The 17463-nt window shown below is 43.6% G+C and overlaps 2 protein-coding genes across 3 annotated transcripts in view; both read left to right on the plus strand.

Moving 5' to 3' along the window:
- Positions 1-304: 304 nt before the first annotated feature.
- Positions 305-11679, plus strand: rasl10a (RAS-like, family 10, member A; the record flags this gene model as incomplete). The annotated part of the gene is made up of 3 exons (XM_079271145.1): positions 305-520; positions 7252-7376; positions 9832-11679. The coding sequence occupies 3 exons, from the start codon at positions 305-307 to the stop codon at positions 10100-10102; spliced, it is 612 nt and encodes a 203-aa protein (XP_079127271.1). The 3' UTR covers positions 10103-11679.
- A 1521-nt stretch (positions 11680-13200) lies between these two features.
- osbp2b (oxysterol binding protein 2b) overlaps positions 13201-17463 on the plus strand; it is a 37884-nt gene continuing 33621 nt past the window's right edge. Inside the window, exon 1 of one of the 2 annotated variants that reach the window (XM_079270271.1) lies at positions 13201-13491. In XM_079270271.1, the coding sequence (XP_079126397.1) occupies positions 13334-13491 (158 nt within the window). In that variant the 5' untranslated portion in view covers positions 13201-13333. Of the gene's footprint in view, positions 13492-17103; positions 17288-17463 lie in introns of those variants that run through there. The other variant, XM_079270272.1, reaches the window with a different exon arrangement.

Genomic DNA, 17463 nt, shown 5'->3' on the forward strand with positions numbered 1-17463 from the left:
TATTTTTGACAACCTTCAAGCTGCACGGCTTCTTTCTTGTCTGCCTCAGCCCGGAAATAAAAAGTTGCTCGACGTGTGGGTGATCTATTCGGCCACCGATTCCTTTAATCGCACGCAGGTGAACCCAGTTTTGTGATTTGTTGGCGGCTGCTGGTTAAAGACAGGGGAGTGGAGGGGGCAGCGGTGGGTTGAATTCCATCGGAGCAGCAGCATCACAACAGCGGCGGCCAGCTGTGTTTCCGGAGGGTCACATCTGTCGTTGTTTTGTCGTCGCTGTCCATGGTGCTGAACTCGTGCTCCAGGAATGGTGGAGACGCTGAGTATCGCAGTCATCGGTGCTCCCGGAGTGGGGAAAACTTCTATAATCCGCCAGTTCATCTATAACGATTTCTCGGAGGTGTACACGCCGACCAGGACCAGATATGTGTACAGACCCTCCGTCATCCTGAACGGGAACATGTATGAGCTGAAGATTTTGGACGTCCCGCCAATCTCCTCCTTTCCATCCAGCTCCAGTCAGGTATAGTGCGTCTGTCTGAGGACTTAGATTCAACTTTATTGGGGAAGGATTCATACAAGCTTTGGGGTTCCATCCTCAGAATAGGGTATTACATCTTAATATACCATCTGTTCACAGCCAATGGAGATCCTCAAAGGCAGAAACACCAATTTGATTTATTTGTCTATCAGGTGTCCCTAGTCTACTAGTTGCTATGGAGACCCGACTGACTTAAAGCCTTGGAGGGCTTCACTTTGGCGTAAACTCTCTCTCTCAACCCCACTTACATGGAGGCATGTCAGCTTCCAAATTGTTTATTGTCTTCATGTCTTCAGTGCCAGATATATATTCAGATGAGTTGAGAATACGACGCTGTTGGTGGTGGCTGTTGGGTTGAATCGTGCTAATACACACAGAAAACAATAGCAGGATTGTGCTGCAGGCATCGCAGCACTGGTTAAACTCCCAATTTAAAAATAGAACAGACTGCCCTTTTGTTCATGGCCGCAGGTCATGTGCCATTAGTTGGAGGCGCATCTGATTGCAGGATCATAGCGTAAATGTTCTGTAGCTCCAAATGCCTCAGGTTTCAAGTCACTTCTACTCTTCTTCATCGCCAAGGATTGGGGACATTGAGGAATTCTCTCAAGCTTTTGTCCCTGGAAATTTTGTTTTTAATTTGAAGGAGAGGCTCACAATTGCTCAAGTCTGTCTTAGAACAATACCCAAATGCTCATATGTACATTCAAATTAAAGTGTTGCATCATTTATTATTTTCGTTTTGCACCAGGAAGAAACATACATTTCATTCTCTATGTACTGCACTTGATGCAGATCGATGACAATCAAGTATATTTTATCGCATCGTAAAATCATTATTGGATGCTGTAATTGATTTTTGTGTCAATATTGGCCATGAAAAGAACCTCTTCCAAAGCACCACCAATGTCAATAATGGGGGACAAATCCACTGTCCTTATAAGATAGCATGATGCCTCAACAGTGTTCGAGTTTGTCTTATTGATTGTGTATCTTCTAAAGTATTACTATTTTTTTCACCAGAAATGTCCCTGCATTGCAACTCAGCGATGAAACGTTGAGGAAACATAAAGAGGGAATTTGCTTCCAAAAAGGTTGTCACTTTAGAGCGGTTGTGGCTCATGGGATAAAGGGAGTTGTCCGTTAATTGAAAGGTTGGCGGTTCATTCCCAGGTCCACATGTCCAAGTATCTGTAAGACACTGAACCCTAAGTTATTCTCCAGGCTTCTTCACAGCAGCACAATGCTCCAAAGGCGTAGAATGCAGAGGTTCATGTATCTTGACTGGATTTGCTTAACTCAGACTGCTGAACCCTCACATTAGCTCCATCTCGTACATTACAATTCCTGTAGGAATGGATCTCTTCACAGCCAGTATTTAAAGAGGGAACACTTTCAGCAGCCAAAACCGGTTTCAATATACATATGTGCATGTGAGTATTGTTTTAAGACAGACTTGACATTTTCTTTTAGATATTTCAGTCCAAAAAGTATGGATTTGGTGTGCCTGTCTCTGTCATTGGGTATTAAGCTCACTCTAAACCTCTATTCCCTTGAGGTGTTTGTTTGACTCTTGTCCATTGCAGCCTCTGTGGAAAGGCCTTGATGCTCTCCACTCTGCTGCTGCTTCTCACCCCTTTTACACACAGCCCTCCCAAATATAGCTGCTTATCTACAGATGAGGTGCCAGTGAGAAAATGCGATCAGGCCAAGAAGAAGACAAAAAAAGCAACTTGAATGACAGGCCTCCCAAAGATGGTGTGCTGCACGCTCACAAAGTCAAGTTTTATCGCAGAAAGCGTCAGGCAGGCGGGCTGAGAGTCCAGAACGATCATCCTGTCAGGCTGCTGCAGAATTACAGAGCTGGATTTAACGTTTTGTTAGGGAGTGTCTGCAGGAGTGCTTCATTGTTTCTTGCCCAGAGACTCTCTGTAAAGACATTCTGATTGAGTTTCTTCTTTCTCCTGCTAAATGCTGCTTAACCTCCATCGGGGGAACAGGTTAGTAGGTGAGCAGAAAGAAGACGGGATGAGTCTGACGAGTTTATGTGGGAGTGTGAGGCCCAAAGTTTGAGTCACACAGCTTTCATCATTCAATACCATGCTGTGTGAACAAGTCATGCTCATTTCAGGGTGTAGTGCAGCGAGGAGCCGTCTGTTTGCCAGGCCCATACTGTTCAGGCAGAGAAAACCATTAGCTGAAAGCTGCCACAACATTTCTACCAGACAGATTTATGGTTACTCATTCGTTGAGGAGCGACCCCGCGAGGCCTGCTGTACTCTTTCCTCTCCCCTCCTATCATGTCCTGCTCGTTCTGACGTCGCTCTCGTGCTTCATCTGGTGACGTCCTTTATTTACAGCGAGAGCAGTGATGAGACATGGGGCTTTTTTTTGGACTTGCCGCCCCCTGCTCTGTATTCACCCCTGTGGGCAGAGAAACCTGGGTCAGGGGAAGTGGATAGCACAAAGAAAGCTGATTGAAATGTACTTGCAGTACACAGCAAATTGAATATAAGGAAAGTTCCCCACGAGAACACTGCTGGGAATATAAAACCAACAGACGAGACAGTAGGAATTTGCTGCAGTCAATTAGAAAGGTTGCACAGAGTTTAATGGACACTGTTGAAGTAAGGTTTACCAAATGAGGTTTTATAATGTTTGTGAGGAATAAGCTGCAGAATGGAGTGAGTCAGTACGCCTCCATGCTGATGTAGCGTAGGCAATTTCTCATCAGTTCAGATTCAATTTGAAAGAAGAGCAGTGATGTTCTCGCAGGCTGTGTGCGACCCCATTTTAACCACGCACACAGCCATTTCTGTCCTTTCCACTGCTGGAGACGGGCAAGATTTCTGTTCTTTCACCGCGAGGCTGCGATGGTGTAATGATTTGTTTGCTTTGCGGTATGTCTGTCAACTGCTGATAGCATTGCTTTTAGAGAGCATCTATCACAGTGTGCGATTTAAGACAACGGATCCAGCAATGATTTTTCTTGTTCTCTTCTTTAATTATTTGTTCTAGCCATGATGTATCTCCATGACTTCCTCCCACACAAAATGCTCCCTCTCCCTTTCTGGACATTTTTCTCAGTTATCTCCGTCGATGCTGCCTGTGACAATAGGGTGGAAATGATTGCTTTTTGTCACATTTGTATTTTTGACTCTTGCAGAAGAAGGACAAATACGATGTGTGCATCTGTGAAGCTATGAGGTGTACAAACCATTTTAGTTTCTGTGTGTCAAAGTTTCTGTTCGCATGAGTTGAATATTTAAATAATACAATACACTGATACAAATTACAGAATTTACTGTTGTGAAATTAATAAGTCTCTGTTCTTAGAATAGAGATATTTACCGTAGATTATTCTGAAGAACTTGCAGCTCAGTGAGTATAGTCCTCATTGTTACAAGCATCCTCAAAGGATTACACATTTTGGGAAATATACTTAGTTGCTTTGTTGCAGAGTGTTACTGCCAGGAGATTGTTAGCTTAGCATAAAGACTGGAAACGGGTGAAACAGGTAGCTTTGCTCTGTCCAAAGGTAACACAATTTGCATAAAAGCACCTCTAACGCTCACTAATTAATTTGATCGTTTTTTCTTTATTACGTACATAAACCATTATCACTGATGAGTATTTGTATTAGAAATAGTCCGACAAATAACCTTCTGTAAAACCACAAAAGTTATTTTCACAATTTTCTTTGGATGAATTTGAAACAGATTAGACAAATAAAACATGACATGTAAATTTGTTATCTCTTGCAAAGAACAAGGTAAACTGTTTCCAGTCTTTATGGTAATCTATGCTAAGCTACCGACTGCTTGCTGTAGCGTCACACTTGCCGTAGAAATATGAAAGTGGTATCCATCTACTAGTCAGACTCTATTCAAACTACAAAGCGAAAAGCTTCGGCTATTTCAGAAAATATCATATTATTCCTTTTAAGCTGTCTCAACTTGTGTAAAAATCCTTGTTAGTGCCGGTTTCAAAATCAACAATTCATGACTATATTTCCAAAGATTAGCCATACTTGATTGCTTTTATCAGGAGCCTAACATTTTGGGATTCTGTATGTTAACATACAGCAACAGTCATCCTCTCCAAATCCTCTCCAACAAAGTGCATTGATCAAAAGAAGAACAAAACCTACAGATTTGAATGTCCTGGCATCGGTCACCACTGAGTAATGGGAGTTTCATCTCCAGGGAATCTAATGAATTTTAATTGCAAATCTGCCTGGGTGGCCTGCATGTGACATATCTCTAAGTGCTCAGCACCCTTCCCCCAAAAGGTCACCCCGGCCTCTCTCCCGTGCTTTACTATCGATCCATCACAACTACCGGTACTCATTATCGTTAAGCTGCGTCGCCTAATCTCAGGAGACACGACAGCTTTGCCATAGCCTGCTAAAAACTGACCGAGGCCTGCGGTTGTCAGGGAAACATGTTGTGTTTGGCTCTTGAGGAGCTGATGGGCGAGATGCTCTTTTTGTGCGCTGCGCTAAGAAGACCGACTGGAGGATACAGACAGCGTGGCAACACACTTCACATTCACGCTTCCACAAGCACTCGCACATCCTGCAAGCACACACACAAACAAACATGCCCACACATGCATTTTAAATTCATCTGATTATTAGCTGCGCTGTCTCGTCCTCTCAGTTCAGATTTTCTTTGTTTTGCCTATTGTTTGGATGCAGAGAAGTAGTGTTACCATTTCTAGCCCCTCCTCCACATTTAAAAACAGGACTTGGATGACAAAGAGATATGAGATGAGAACACAAGCTGCTATTTTTAGCATCACTGTGATGTGAGGCTGCAACTAAAGCCACTGTGTTCATTTCACATCATCAAATGCCTCAATTATCAGAAAAGAGTGAGCTGTGATGATATGCTTGGTATGACGGGAACTTGTTTGTTTGGCAAAAATAGGTGAATATTTTCTGAGGTGCTTGATATGACTTTAAATTGTATGGGATACTCTACAATAGAAGCAAAAAGAAGAAATTCCAGTTGAAGATGTTGCTTCTGGGACATGTTTTCCCTCTCTCTGACAACCGATTCAACATGTAGGGACTGAGACAATAATCACATTTATACCAGTTTTCACAACGCAGTGCTCCCTTACTTCCTCTCTTCCTGATCTTTGTGCCACATGTTTGTCTCCATGCCTGATCGGCCTCCTTATCTCTCTTCTAATGTGTGAGGCGGTTTCTTCCTCACACTCCTCCAGACACAAACCCACAAACACCCTCATCTGAATTATTCCTAGCTGACACAGATGTATCAGCATTATCATCTTTAGAAGTTACGCTGATCATCGCCTGCTCCCTTAGCCTCCCCCGGCATAAATTATCGGCTAATCTCATTTGTACAGACAGCTTGTACAGTACGTTGATTTGAAAAGCATATTTTCTCCAGCGAGATCAATGTAATTAGGTTTCCTGCATTCCTACTTCGGTCTGCGCAAGCTGTTCCAGCAGGTAGAAGAAAAATAATGTAAACACCACATGGAAAATCACTTCCATCCACTTCCATGCTAATTAGAATCATCAAAATCAAAAGAGGTCTGATAATCAGCACTTTGATATCTGAGTTTTCTAAGCAACACAGTGCAACAAAGAGAGCTCCAAAGAGGCCAAATCCCTTTGTGTCCGAGGCGCAGGTGCATCAGTCACAAAACTCAAAGCCAAGTTTTCTACTAAGCACGACAGCTTTGAAAATCCTGACAACATAAGATGAAACTAACTGCTCCAGCAGTGGTCATTTGCAGTAAGGTGCAAATGTAACCACTTGTGCCATGTGATTTAACGACAGGTTGAAACTCATTACCCTCAAACATTGCTGCGTGCCCACTGCATCGCCAAGCAGTTGAACAGTACCAGTTTGTTTTTCTTCTCCTGACAGAAGGCTTTGTGTTCGCTTATCTCTTAATAGCCGTAAAGTCATGTCCTTGAATATGTGTAGCTCGGACTCCCAGAGCCGTGCCAGCTCTACGACTTCATTGACTCTCTGCACTCTCTCACAGAGGCTAAGCAGCAGAGGCAGGCCACCTTGCGTTTAATAATTACAGAAACACTTGCCACATGCTGTTCCGCTAGCTGCTCTCTACTGTTATTGTGTTCAATACGTCTGTGCGTTATACACTGGTGGAACTATGCGGTTGTAGTTAGGCACAGCAGTGCATTCAGCTAAGTGGTAACATCTGCATGTTAACATGCTCATTGTGTCAAATAAACTGAACGAAATGTAAAGTAAATGCAATATTTACAATATTCACAATCTCAGTTTAGCTTGTTATGCTAAAATGTACTGATTAGCACTAAACAAAGAGTACAGCTCAGGTTAATGGGAATGTCTTTAGTTTTGCAGGTATTTGGTCATAAGCCAAAGTGTTGGACAACATTACAGTTTTGACCCGATGGTGACAGTAGATTAAAAGTCAGAGGATCAGCAAGTTATTAGAATTCGTCCTGAAAGGGACAAAAATGTCAAATTTCAAGGTAATCTATCCGATACTTCAAGACATTTCACACAAAACCACAAGTGTTCATCTCATGGTCAGGGAATCATCCTCTGGGCACCGATCACAGCAATTCCAGGAGTTATTTCAATCTGGACCAGCGTGCTGGACCGACTTCAACTTGAACAACAAACATCTCTAGGTCTTACTGTATGTGTGTGTTTTCTTTTCGCTCTGTGTCTGTGTGGTAGGAGTGGCTGGATTTGCGCTGCAGAGGTGTTCGCAACGCCAACGCCTACATCCTGGTGTATGACATCTGCTGCGTGGAGAGCTTTGAATACGTCAAGATGATCCGACAGCAAATAGTGGAGCACAGGTATGGTCAACCGCTCGCACTCAGCTGGCCAGACTGTTACTGAACATACAACAAAATAACATACAGCTGGTTGACCCTCACTGGTGACGTCTAATGACATCCACTTGTCATCCGTCTGGAGACACCATGTAATTACACAGCCCTGTCACAAAGATGTACAATTATGTGTTTGTGGCAGTGTGACAGTGATAGATGGTCTGCTTTTAGTGAGACATTTTAATTCAGCACATCCTGACAGTTAGTCATGACATTTGATTCTGGCATTGCTGCATGAGAGATGCCTGAGATGTCACTAACGATTCCTACGGTTATTTTAAGAGATCGTTCTGCTTTCGTTGGACAGTGCACAGCAGCAAAAGACTGGAAGCTTGAGAACCAGAGGGAACGGTCTCCTGGCTGGCTTTGAACGTATACAAGAACAAAAAAAGGACCCAACACTAGTTTGGAAAAAAGGTTTACCTGAATGTATTAACATATTGAAAGAGTGCAATGAGTAGCCTTGTTTGTGCTCTGCTGTACATGACCAAACTGCCACTGTTCCTCCCCACCTTCCTGCAGCTGCAAATGTGTTGCCGTGTGGTGTGTGTATGTACGGGCTATGGCAAAAAAAAAAAACCCATCATCACCAGCAGCTGGGGAAGGAAGGGTGAATGAAAAACAAGAGAAATGTGTAATCACAGGACAAAGCTCTAAAGCCAGACTACGGAAGGAAAGGCAAGGGCAGAGAAGGGACAGATACTGTATCTGAAATTATGAATAATGGATGCTGATACAGCAGTGGCTGTACTGTAGATGTCAATTATAAAGAATTTATTTTCATTCTTCCTATATTTCTTTTAGCCCCTAGCATGAAGCCTTCCTTCAGCTCAGTGAAGACTACGGCAGTCTTGGGTCTCTCCTGCATAGCTTCCCCCAAATTTCACACACACAGCCGCATGCACGAACACTCACACAGATACAGTACATCTCGTTCTGCTAAAATTCTCGATAGATATGCGGGGAGATATTTTTGAGTCTGTTACGTGAGCACAACCTGTGAAAAGGAGTAAAAGTCAGATGATTACGATGATGTGTTCTTGAACCCTACATCTTCAACTCAGGGGCTTAAACATTGCATTGTACATTTTGTCTCTGTGTCTTTCCTGTCGGTCGAGCTGTCTGTCCATCTGTAAAGGCAGACTTTCAAATATGCATAACAATGAAAAAACAATCATTAAAGGTCCCAGCTTTGCTGACTTTGGCACTCTACCAAACAGAAAGCCGAAGTAAAAATCAATTAATTGTAAGAAATCTGATGAGTGAGCCTTCTTTCTTACAAGTTATTTGCTCTACAATCTAATCCAGCATTCCCTCTGGCAGCTCCTTTGTTTCTACATTGCTGTAGTAAATGTTCTCTCCTTTTTCAATGTAGCGTCAGCTCGCATGTCCAAACAACCACCAATCAGGCTTCTGAAAACAGTTGGACTTGATGACGTCCTCCCAGATGTTGTTGTTTTTCATTAACACTGTAGCATAACATATACACGGTTAAAGTCACCGATGTATTTCTACATCTGGCTTGCCATACATTTTCACAATTCATAATGCTGTGAAGCAGTTGCTGCAGCGTTGTAAGAAATTTGAGCATAGAACTGTGTGTTTAGTAGCTATAATAAAAGTGTTCAATGATTCATATTTAAGAATTCATAATTAGTCATAATCATAAGTGTTTCGGAAATGCATAATTAAGATAAGCATAAAGTGTTTTAGGATAAGCAGCTAGAAGTAGAATTTGAGACATGAAGCTTTTGCCAAAGTTGCAGAAGTTTAACATTTATACTGAATGTTTATCATAGAGGGATTAAACAATAACTGACAGTCATTGAATGTGTTAGTAAACTCAGGGACAGAAAGGCAGACAGGCGAATACGCTCCTGGGAGTTAGCCAATAGGAATTGGGATAAACGGAAGGGGAGGAGTTGTGAACGGATATGAGGGCGGGCGATAGAAAGTGTTTTTCTGCCTCTTTTTAGCGTGTGGTTGCCTGGGACGGCTGTGTCCTGGGACCAGAGGTAGTTTTTTCCAAAGTGGGTTAATATTGTAATATTTCTGAGGAGTAATTGCGCCATTGTGTAACTGTAATCGTACTTGCATCAGTGGAATTAAATTCCTGTTAATCGTAAACCAGTTTTGGTAGATTTATTGTTGCAGCGTGTCGACTGTACAAAGCAGCCGGACACGTGCTCTGGCCTCCTCGCTGTGGAACAGACTCAAACCTCCACAGCGTGCGGTGGGAGGCCCCTTGAGCCTGTGAGCTCTAATCCTCCAGTCCGCCCCCGCACACCTCAGAAGGAAGGAAAAAACTGCACACAGACATCTTACACATGCCCAGCCAACCACTGTGACGAACACCAACATGATAACAATGCTTTTTGAAATCAACCTCTATTTATTTACCTCTCACATGCTCCCGCAGGGAAGGCAGCAGCAGCGAGGTGCCAATCCTGGTGGTGGGCAACAAGAGAGATCTACAGCGACAGCGATTCATGCCTCGCAGGGCGGTGTCAGTCCTGGTGAAGAAGACCTGGAAGTGTGGCTATGTGGAGTGCTCCGCCAAGTTTAACTGGCATGTAGTCCTGCTCTTCAAAGAGCTGCTGGGCATCGCCGTGACACGGGGCATGCGGCAGAACCACACCGCCATCCGTCTGCAGGGGGCGCTACAGAGGAATCGCTGCACCATCATGTGACCCAGAGAGCTCTCTCCACCCCTCTCACCTCAGGAGTGGAGCGGCAATGGAGAATAAAAAGACTTCTTATCTAAATGGCTGGAAAAATACCCTGTGGCCTCCTGCTTTACTGAGCTGATTTTTTCACAATGAGGTTTATTAGTCTCTTGCGCTGTAAAAGACACTTACATTTCTCACATGGTCATCCAACCACTTCCTAGTCAGATTCTGCCAAATGTGTAAATGCAAGGAAGGAGGTAGGAGAGAAAGCAGTGGGAAAACAACACAACTAACATAGCACAGACATCTTTCCTCACATCAAGACAGTTACTCATTTGAGGCTGTGCTTCCCAAATTACACAGGTCTTCTTGAGGGTTGTATTGTGGCTGTAGCTGGGCCTGACAGGGTGGAGGCTGTGTTTGTCAGGCTCAAAACGAAGAAGCAGCAATATCATTGAGTCTTCCTTTTGAAGTTGTAATATTCAGTAAGGTCAACAGCAGACGCTCATATCTGACTTATTTGGATTTTCTTTGTCAATGGTGAGCAAAATAATAAGAATAATCCAGAGCAAAAAAAACTAATGTATCACTTCCCAGGGGGATTATCCCACAGTGTACAGTCATGATTAGATGGTGTTTGATTTTAGATTCTGAAAAGTAGCGTGCCTTTATTTTTCTTTCCCTGTCCCCCTTTTCAATCTTGGCCTACGGTGAAAGCTGTTTGTTCAGGCTTTTAAGGTTGTCTTGCAGCAGAAAATGCTGCAGTCCCCATCTTGATGTAGTGGGGCTTTAATCTGTTCCCTCCCCTCATTCAGTGTCTGTTTCTGATGAATACATTAAATCCAGGGAACTGGCGACCTGCAGGAGGCTGCAGAGCCTGAAAAGAGAACCTGTGCACGCAATGTCGATGTTTATATGTGTGTGCATATGCCCGTGTGTAAGAGAGAGGGAGGGAGAGAGAGGGAGGCAGGTTTGATAGCCAACATTCAGGCAAGCAAAGAACAGACACAACAAGATAAGAGCTCGATGTACAAACTGGATTAGGAAGGAACAATAAAATCTCACAGTGATGTCCTGACTGATTATATGTACGACCATATTATATTAAAAATGCCTCGCATATAGTAGATGCAATCCACTCCCAGACATCCTGCAGAAATACGGAGGCAGAGCTTAATGACTTACACAAAACACCCGACGAGTGCATCACAGACACAGGGACCTGAATGAAGCTTTCATATCAGCATCTGAATAGTATGTAATTGGTAATGTTGTGAGATTGACAGTTGCTTATTCATATGATTAGGCCCAGTTAGTTTGTGAACAGGGCTGCATTGAACGTAAGCAGACCTATTGTATATAAGAGTTCATGGAGTTGTTGACTTGCATGCTTTTGTTGGTAGAGCCAATGGGTCAGGGTTTAATTGCTGCACTGATGTGACTATTTGATGTTGTGTTTAATTTTTGTAAAACATGGTTTCCTGACACTGTAATGAGCAGCTGCGTGGAGTGAATGTGGTTGTTTTTCACTGGCATGTGATAGCACAAGCTCATGATTCTCTCCAAGATGGAGTATTGAACCCTTCAATCAGGGCAGATGGCGGTGTTGTTTTATTTTTTTTCTGGTCAAAAAAAGAAGAAGAAATACAGTATGTAGCAGCAACTGTGTGTAGCATGAGTTCTCATCAGTTTGTCTGTGTGTGCGTTTCTAAATAAAAAGGGCTACCGTTTTTTATCAGAAATGTCATAGTATTTATTTTTACTGTGTTGGTACTGTGAGTCATCCTGTTTCTTTTTTTAATATATTAAATGCATTGAGAACAGCAACCTCACTCTGGTCACTTTACAATCCTGTACTCCAATCACATCACATTGAGATCATTTGGACAACATTGCCACCCTGTGGTAAAGCGATGTTATCAGGAGCCAAATCACAGGCAGACACCGAGCAAGCATCCCATTCGATTTTTGTTTAAAATGCATTGTTGGTTGTATTCAACAACACAAGATGATCATCTGGGGATCTCTAATCCCTGTCATCTGTAATAACTAATCTACTCATCGTTTACAGTGGCAGAGGGACACTAAGCGTCAATGATATACTGTATAAGCAGATTAATTAATTGAGTAATTATTTTAGCACTGTCCATGATACTTTACTGCATGTGTTGCCTGATTGATTGAAGTTCTTGGCATAATCTCCCCTCTCCTGTGGGTAGCATGGCCACATTAACCTGTCATGGACTCTAGGCAAACACATTGTTATTCGGCCATTATCAATCTTCTTAACCCGTATCTACGGCCCTGTGCATTGTGCCCCGTCGCCTCCAACTGCAAAAAGTTTGTGGTCATTTTGATTAAACTGTTTTATTTGGTAATATGCCCCATGCAAGCACAAAATAAACTGAAATACTGATGTTCTTAGCATTTTTTATTTCAAATGTAGTGTTAAGATGAATTAAGTAATAATACAGACTTACTCCCCAAGATTAATCAACATTGGCCCTGGAGCATTTTGGGGCACCAGGGGGTCTGGCGTGTTGTTTGCCCTTAGGGCTTTCTGACAAAAAGGGTTTGGTTTAAGTATTAAGGCAGAGAGTAAACTTCTCCCATGTGCCACTGATCATATAACTCATTATCTGACCCTGATGAATGATGATAAATTAATGATTGTAAATTGGCCATGAGCGTTATAACATTTCAGCGTCCTACATCTATCAACTCACCTGTGACCTGACAAGTGCCATGTGTGAAATCAGCAGACAAACCGCATGTCAAATGTTTAGGAATGTTTGGATAACAACATCACGTGGTGCAGGTCTGAACCATAGACTTGAGCTGATAGAGCGGCAGTTTCCATTCATATCCACACTTCATGAATGGCCAGGTCAGCAGCTCACTCCTAAATTACTGCCGTGAACTGTTTGCCACTGTCGACATAGAAATCATTGTTGATTTAGTGACAGCCTTATCCGATTATATGGAGGCAATGTAGGGGAATTTCCTTTCTATCCAGTCCAGCTCTGTGCTCTGAATCCTCTGCAGTCTGCATCAGCAAAGTGTCTTGGCATCACTTCTCCTTCCTTTGGTGTCCATTCCGGCGTCATGTGAAAGGGGTTCACGGTGGTTCCTCTCGCCCTAGAGCTGACCCAGCGCATCCGTCAGTGCCGACGTCCTCGCCCGGGTCGTTGTCCCGGTGGGGTAGTGTCGCTGTCCCCGGTTCATCCTGCATCCTTCGGCGTGCGGCGGAGGATGAGCGAGCAAGGGAAGGGCTCGGCATCCGCCTCTGCCGCGGCCCCGGCACCAGGGTCGGATACTTACAAAGGCTGGCTTTTTAAATGGACCAACTATTTGAAAGGATACCAGCGACGGTGGTTTGTCCTCAGCAATGGCCTGCTTTCATATTACAGGTACATTTTTTAAGTCGCAGTGTGCAATATTTCTCAAAGTAAACGCCAACAGCCGCGCGCCAGCACATAGATCTGTGTCGGTGCGTTACAGCTGGCCGCCTCAGCTGGCTAGCATCATGCTAAAGCTAGCTGTCAAACGGACACAGTCAGCTGTCTGTTTACTTCACGCTGACAGCGACAGAAACGTTGATGTTTCACTTTGAATGACTGTGTGTTACGGAAAGGCAGCGACACGTAGAGACGTGCACACAGCAGCAAAAGCAACAAGGCTTCTAACTCGTTAAAGTGGCTACAGTTGGTACAGACGTCAGCTAGCACACTAAGCTAGCCACAGCTGAAGAGCAGTCCCCTCCTCAGCGACACTAACACGGCTACGCGTCCTTTAAACAAGGAGTTAGTAAAGTCAACGTCCTACTAATCACCTTACACTTCATTGTATACAATTGTATTCCTTATGAACGTCATGTCATGTCATGTCTTTTCTTTTTTCTTTTTTTTTGGAAATTCATTCATTCATACAAACAACAAACGTCACTGAGCGACGTCACTTAGTATGATAACTGTACATGCTCGTCATCATCATTGTATTTCTGTCTGCACGTTGATCACGCAGTTGCTAGCTGTGAGCTGACGCTAGCTGTACAGTAGCTCAACACCTGTGGCCCAGGTGCGTCCAGCCATGGAGTCGTGTTTCCACAGGTGTGGAGAAACTATTCAGTTCGTCTCAACACAGAAGAGTCCTGCATGTTGTGAAGGTCCATCAAATATATCCAAACCTAGTTTTACCTCAACGGCAACAGCAACATATTCCACCTTCTTGCATTTTCAGTGCCTTCGCCTGAGGCCAGCCTCTGGCTTGTGATTATGTTGTCACAGAAGAGCTGAGAGGCCTACTTTTCATTGCTTTCATTGCCGGGCTCTTGCATGTTAAACCATCCTTCTTGCTTTAACTTTTGGTGCTTTTGGCAACATTCAAATACTCTGCTGTATCGTTTTCTGGGTCACACTGCCCTTTGTGCACTCAGAGCGTTTTTACCCATCATTCAATCCCATTAAGTTAACTTCCAAAGTGCCTCTGTTTCCCAGAACATCAATACACCCAACATTTGGATGTTTTTGCACGATGAGATGGGTATGAAACAGTTAATGATGCCAAACCAGGAAACCCCTGAACCACCTGTGAATGGTCCACACAAAAGGAGAGATGGAGTATTCGTTGCAGCAGTTGTTCACCCGGTCTGACCCAGTTTTCATAATTAAATGAAGTTAACCTTCATCTGCTAACAGTACTATTTGTCAAAGCTGTCTGTAAAGTTTAAGTGACCTCACAAATCAGATATGATAAAAACAACAACTTCTAGCTTAATATGGTAATGCACACTGTAATTGCTTGCAGTAATATAAATGTGACACTAAGCTGAACCTCAAGGATAATTGTCTATAATCGACTATGAAGAAGGAGTGAGGGACTCACTGCTCTTCTTGTCAGTATGGAGGTTTGAGTGTGGATCCTCTGACTGCAAGGCAACATTTTGACTCATTATGCTTCCTTGCACTTCCAACAGTCATACAGTAAATGTTGTCCTAAAATATGACTATTTAGATTTGAACATGCTTTACTGATTGTACTTGTAGAAAAACCTGATCAAAACCACATTCAGAGCCCATTTCATCCCATGCTACAGTCTGTTGTCTTTTCATGTCAGCAGTGCTATTTGACACCTAGGTACAGTAGCCAAAGCCCTTCTGCTGCCTGAGATAGTCGTGAAAGGAAAGATGCCTGTTGCCTCTCTACCCTCTATTAATAGTCCATTATGTTGTAAGGTGACTGTTTCCCCTGAAGTAAAGGTAGCCCGACGATATCTGAGCACAGAGGCAGCGAAGAGCACAAGTTATCCCCTCCACCGATGTCTGCATTTCTACTGTGAGGGAAGTGAAAGGGTAGCAGTCTGACAAATCTGACAGCATGTTAATTAAACTGTCGTCTTTGTATGTCAAGTGGTTATTGTGTTCTGCAGAACATTTCTTTGTCTTGTCCTACAATTATGAGACAATTATGCAGAGAAATAAGCCAGTTTAATATATATAGCCTTACGATTACCACTCTGTTATAATAACACTTAAGTTTAGTAGTTACACTTTGTGTACAACAACATTGTCAGTATTTCTGTGGTCTTTGAAGTTGAAGCACTGAGATACATGTACCTCTCTTTTTGTAAAAATGATTTAATAATGTCACTTTGAATAAGTGTATGTAAGTACATACATTACAGGATTAGATGGATAGACATTCCATAAGTGGTTAAACTCTATTATCATGGAAGGCTGCACTTTAGCCCAAGCGACATGTCTCATTAGATGCAGCCTAACATTCGTTGACCAGTTGTTTGATTTGCAGTGTTCAGTATTTGTTTGCCCCTTTCAACAGATCAGTTTGTATTGCTGATACATCATTCGAGACTGACATATAGAGGTCTAGCCAATAACCTGAGCGATCCCTGTCCGAAGGCGTGCTGATGTCAAAGCAGAGGCGTAGCGCTCTAACGTGTTGCTGAGAAGCCAAAGGGCGATGGAGGACCATAATCCATGCTTTGATTCTGTGGGCAGACTGACACCCTCAGCACTTGCGTCTGTTAAAGTGTAATGAGTTTTTACAGAGATTCAACATTGCACTTGTTGTTGATTACGTTTGACCCTGACATTGCAAGGCTGGCTGTTTTTTATATCAGCCTTGGTGTCTCATCTGCTTCAGTTTAGATCCTCTGAAATGGCCTCATGGAGCAATTCTCACCAGGACGTGTGACAAGATCTCTGTCCTCCCTCCCGCTCTACACTTCTTTCACTTTTAATTTCTTAATTGTCTTTTCCTCCCAATTTTAATACTCTCAGTACATACTTACTCACCTGTTAAAGCAAAGCCGGCCTGGTGCTTCAGGGAAGATTATGGAGCATTAAAGCCTTGAGTGCAATTGGAGCTTCCATATCGGTGAATCCAGCCTTGGCATTCATAGGCCGGCCATGTTTTCTTCTCAGCTGCAGGATAGTAACTAGATAGTATCAGTTTAGGTGCTCAGTGGGGGGTTCGATACCGCTCGTGTCCCTTTGTAAAGGCAGGTTATTGTGTAACTGCTGGCACACTCGGCTCCCCCGGTGCAGGGAGGCGTGGTGGGTGAGCTAGCTAACCTTGTTCCCAGCTGCAGGGTAGAGCCTGGCCTGAACCCTGCTAGAGTGGCACATCAGAAGAATGACTGCAGCAAGAGATGTGGCCGCTGTGATCTAATCTCGTTAATAGGCTCTTAGTTGGTCTCGGCACAAGGCTACAGTGTGTGTGTGTGTGTATAATCGTCCCTGTGTGCGGCCTGTTTGTGTTTTTATGTAAAGGTGAGAGCAGCAAAGTCAAATTAAAGACAGCAGGGGAGTCTGGCCACGTTCTCACCATCTCATTGTTTCCGTCTTTCAGCAGATCATGTCATGCTGTCCATGTTGCAGTATCATTGCCTTGGATTCCTTGTCTCGTGTTTCCTCTCTGTCTTCAGCACAACACGTTCCCCAGCGTTTCTCTGGCTCTCTCCCTCCATGTCTTGTGATATTTCAGCCCCCAGCCACAACAAAACCTTTCTACATTCTCATGCTCTGGGTACTGTGTCCTATTTCCTCTGCCTGTCTGTGTGTGTGTGTGTCTCCTCATGCTTATGGCCGTCTGTTCTGTGTTGTTCACCGGTTGTTGTTCTGTCATTACATGCTCCAGATCGGTGGATTTGTGTTTTATGAGGATATGTGCACAGGGGACTGACAGGTAAAGCTATTCTCTCCTGGCTCATGCAGGACCCTCAGCTGCCCCCCCCACTCACCTTCCCCTACTAGTGCCTTAACACTCCTGTAGTCTCTCTTTCCCAGCTTTTGTAGTTTCCTTGACTGTATACTTCATGGCCTTTGCATGGCCTCGCCTTCCCACAGGGCCGACGCGATCGG

Source organism: Melanostigma gelatinosum (genome assembly GCF_949748355.1).
Source record: "Melanostigma gelatinosum genome assembly, chromosome: 6".
In the NCBI taxonomy this organism is placed as follows: domain Eukaryota; kingdom Metazoa; phylum Chordata; class Actinopteri; order Perciformes; family Zoarcidae; genus Melanostigma; species Melanostigma gelatinosum.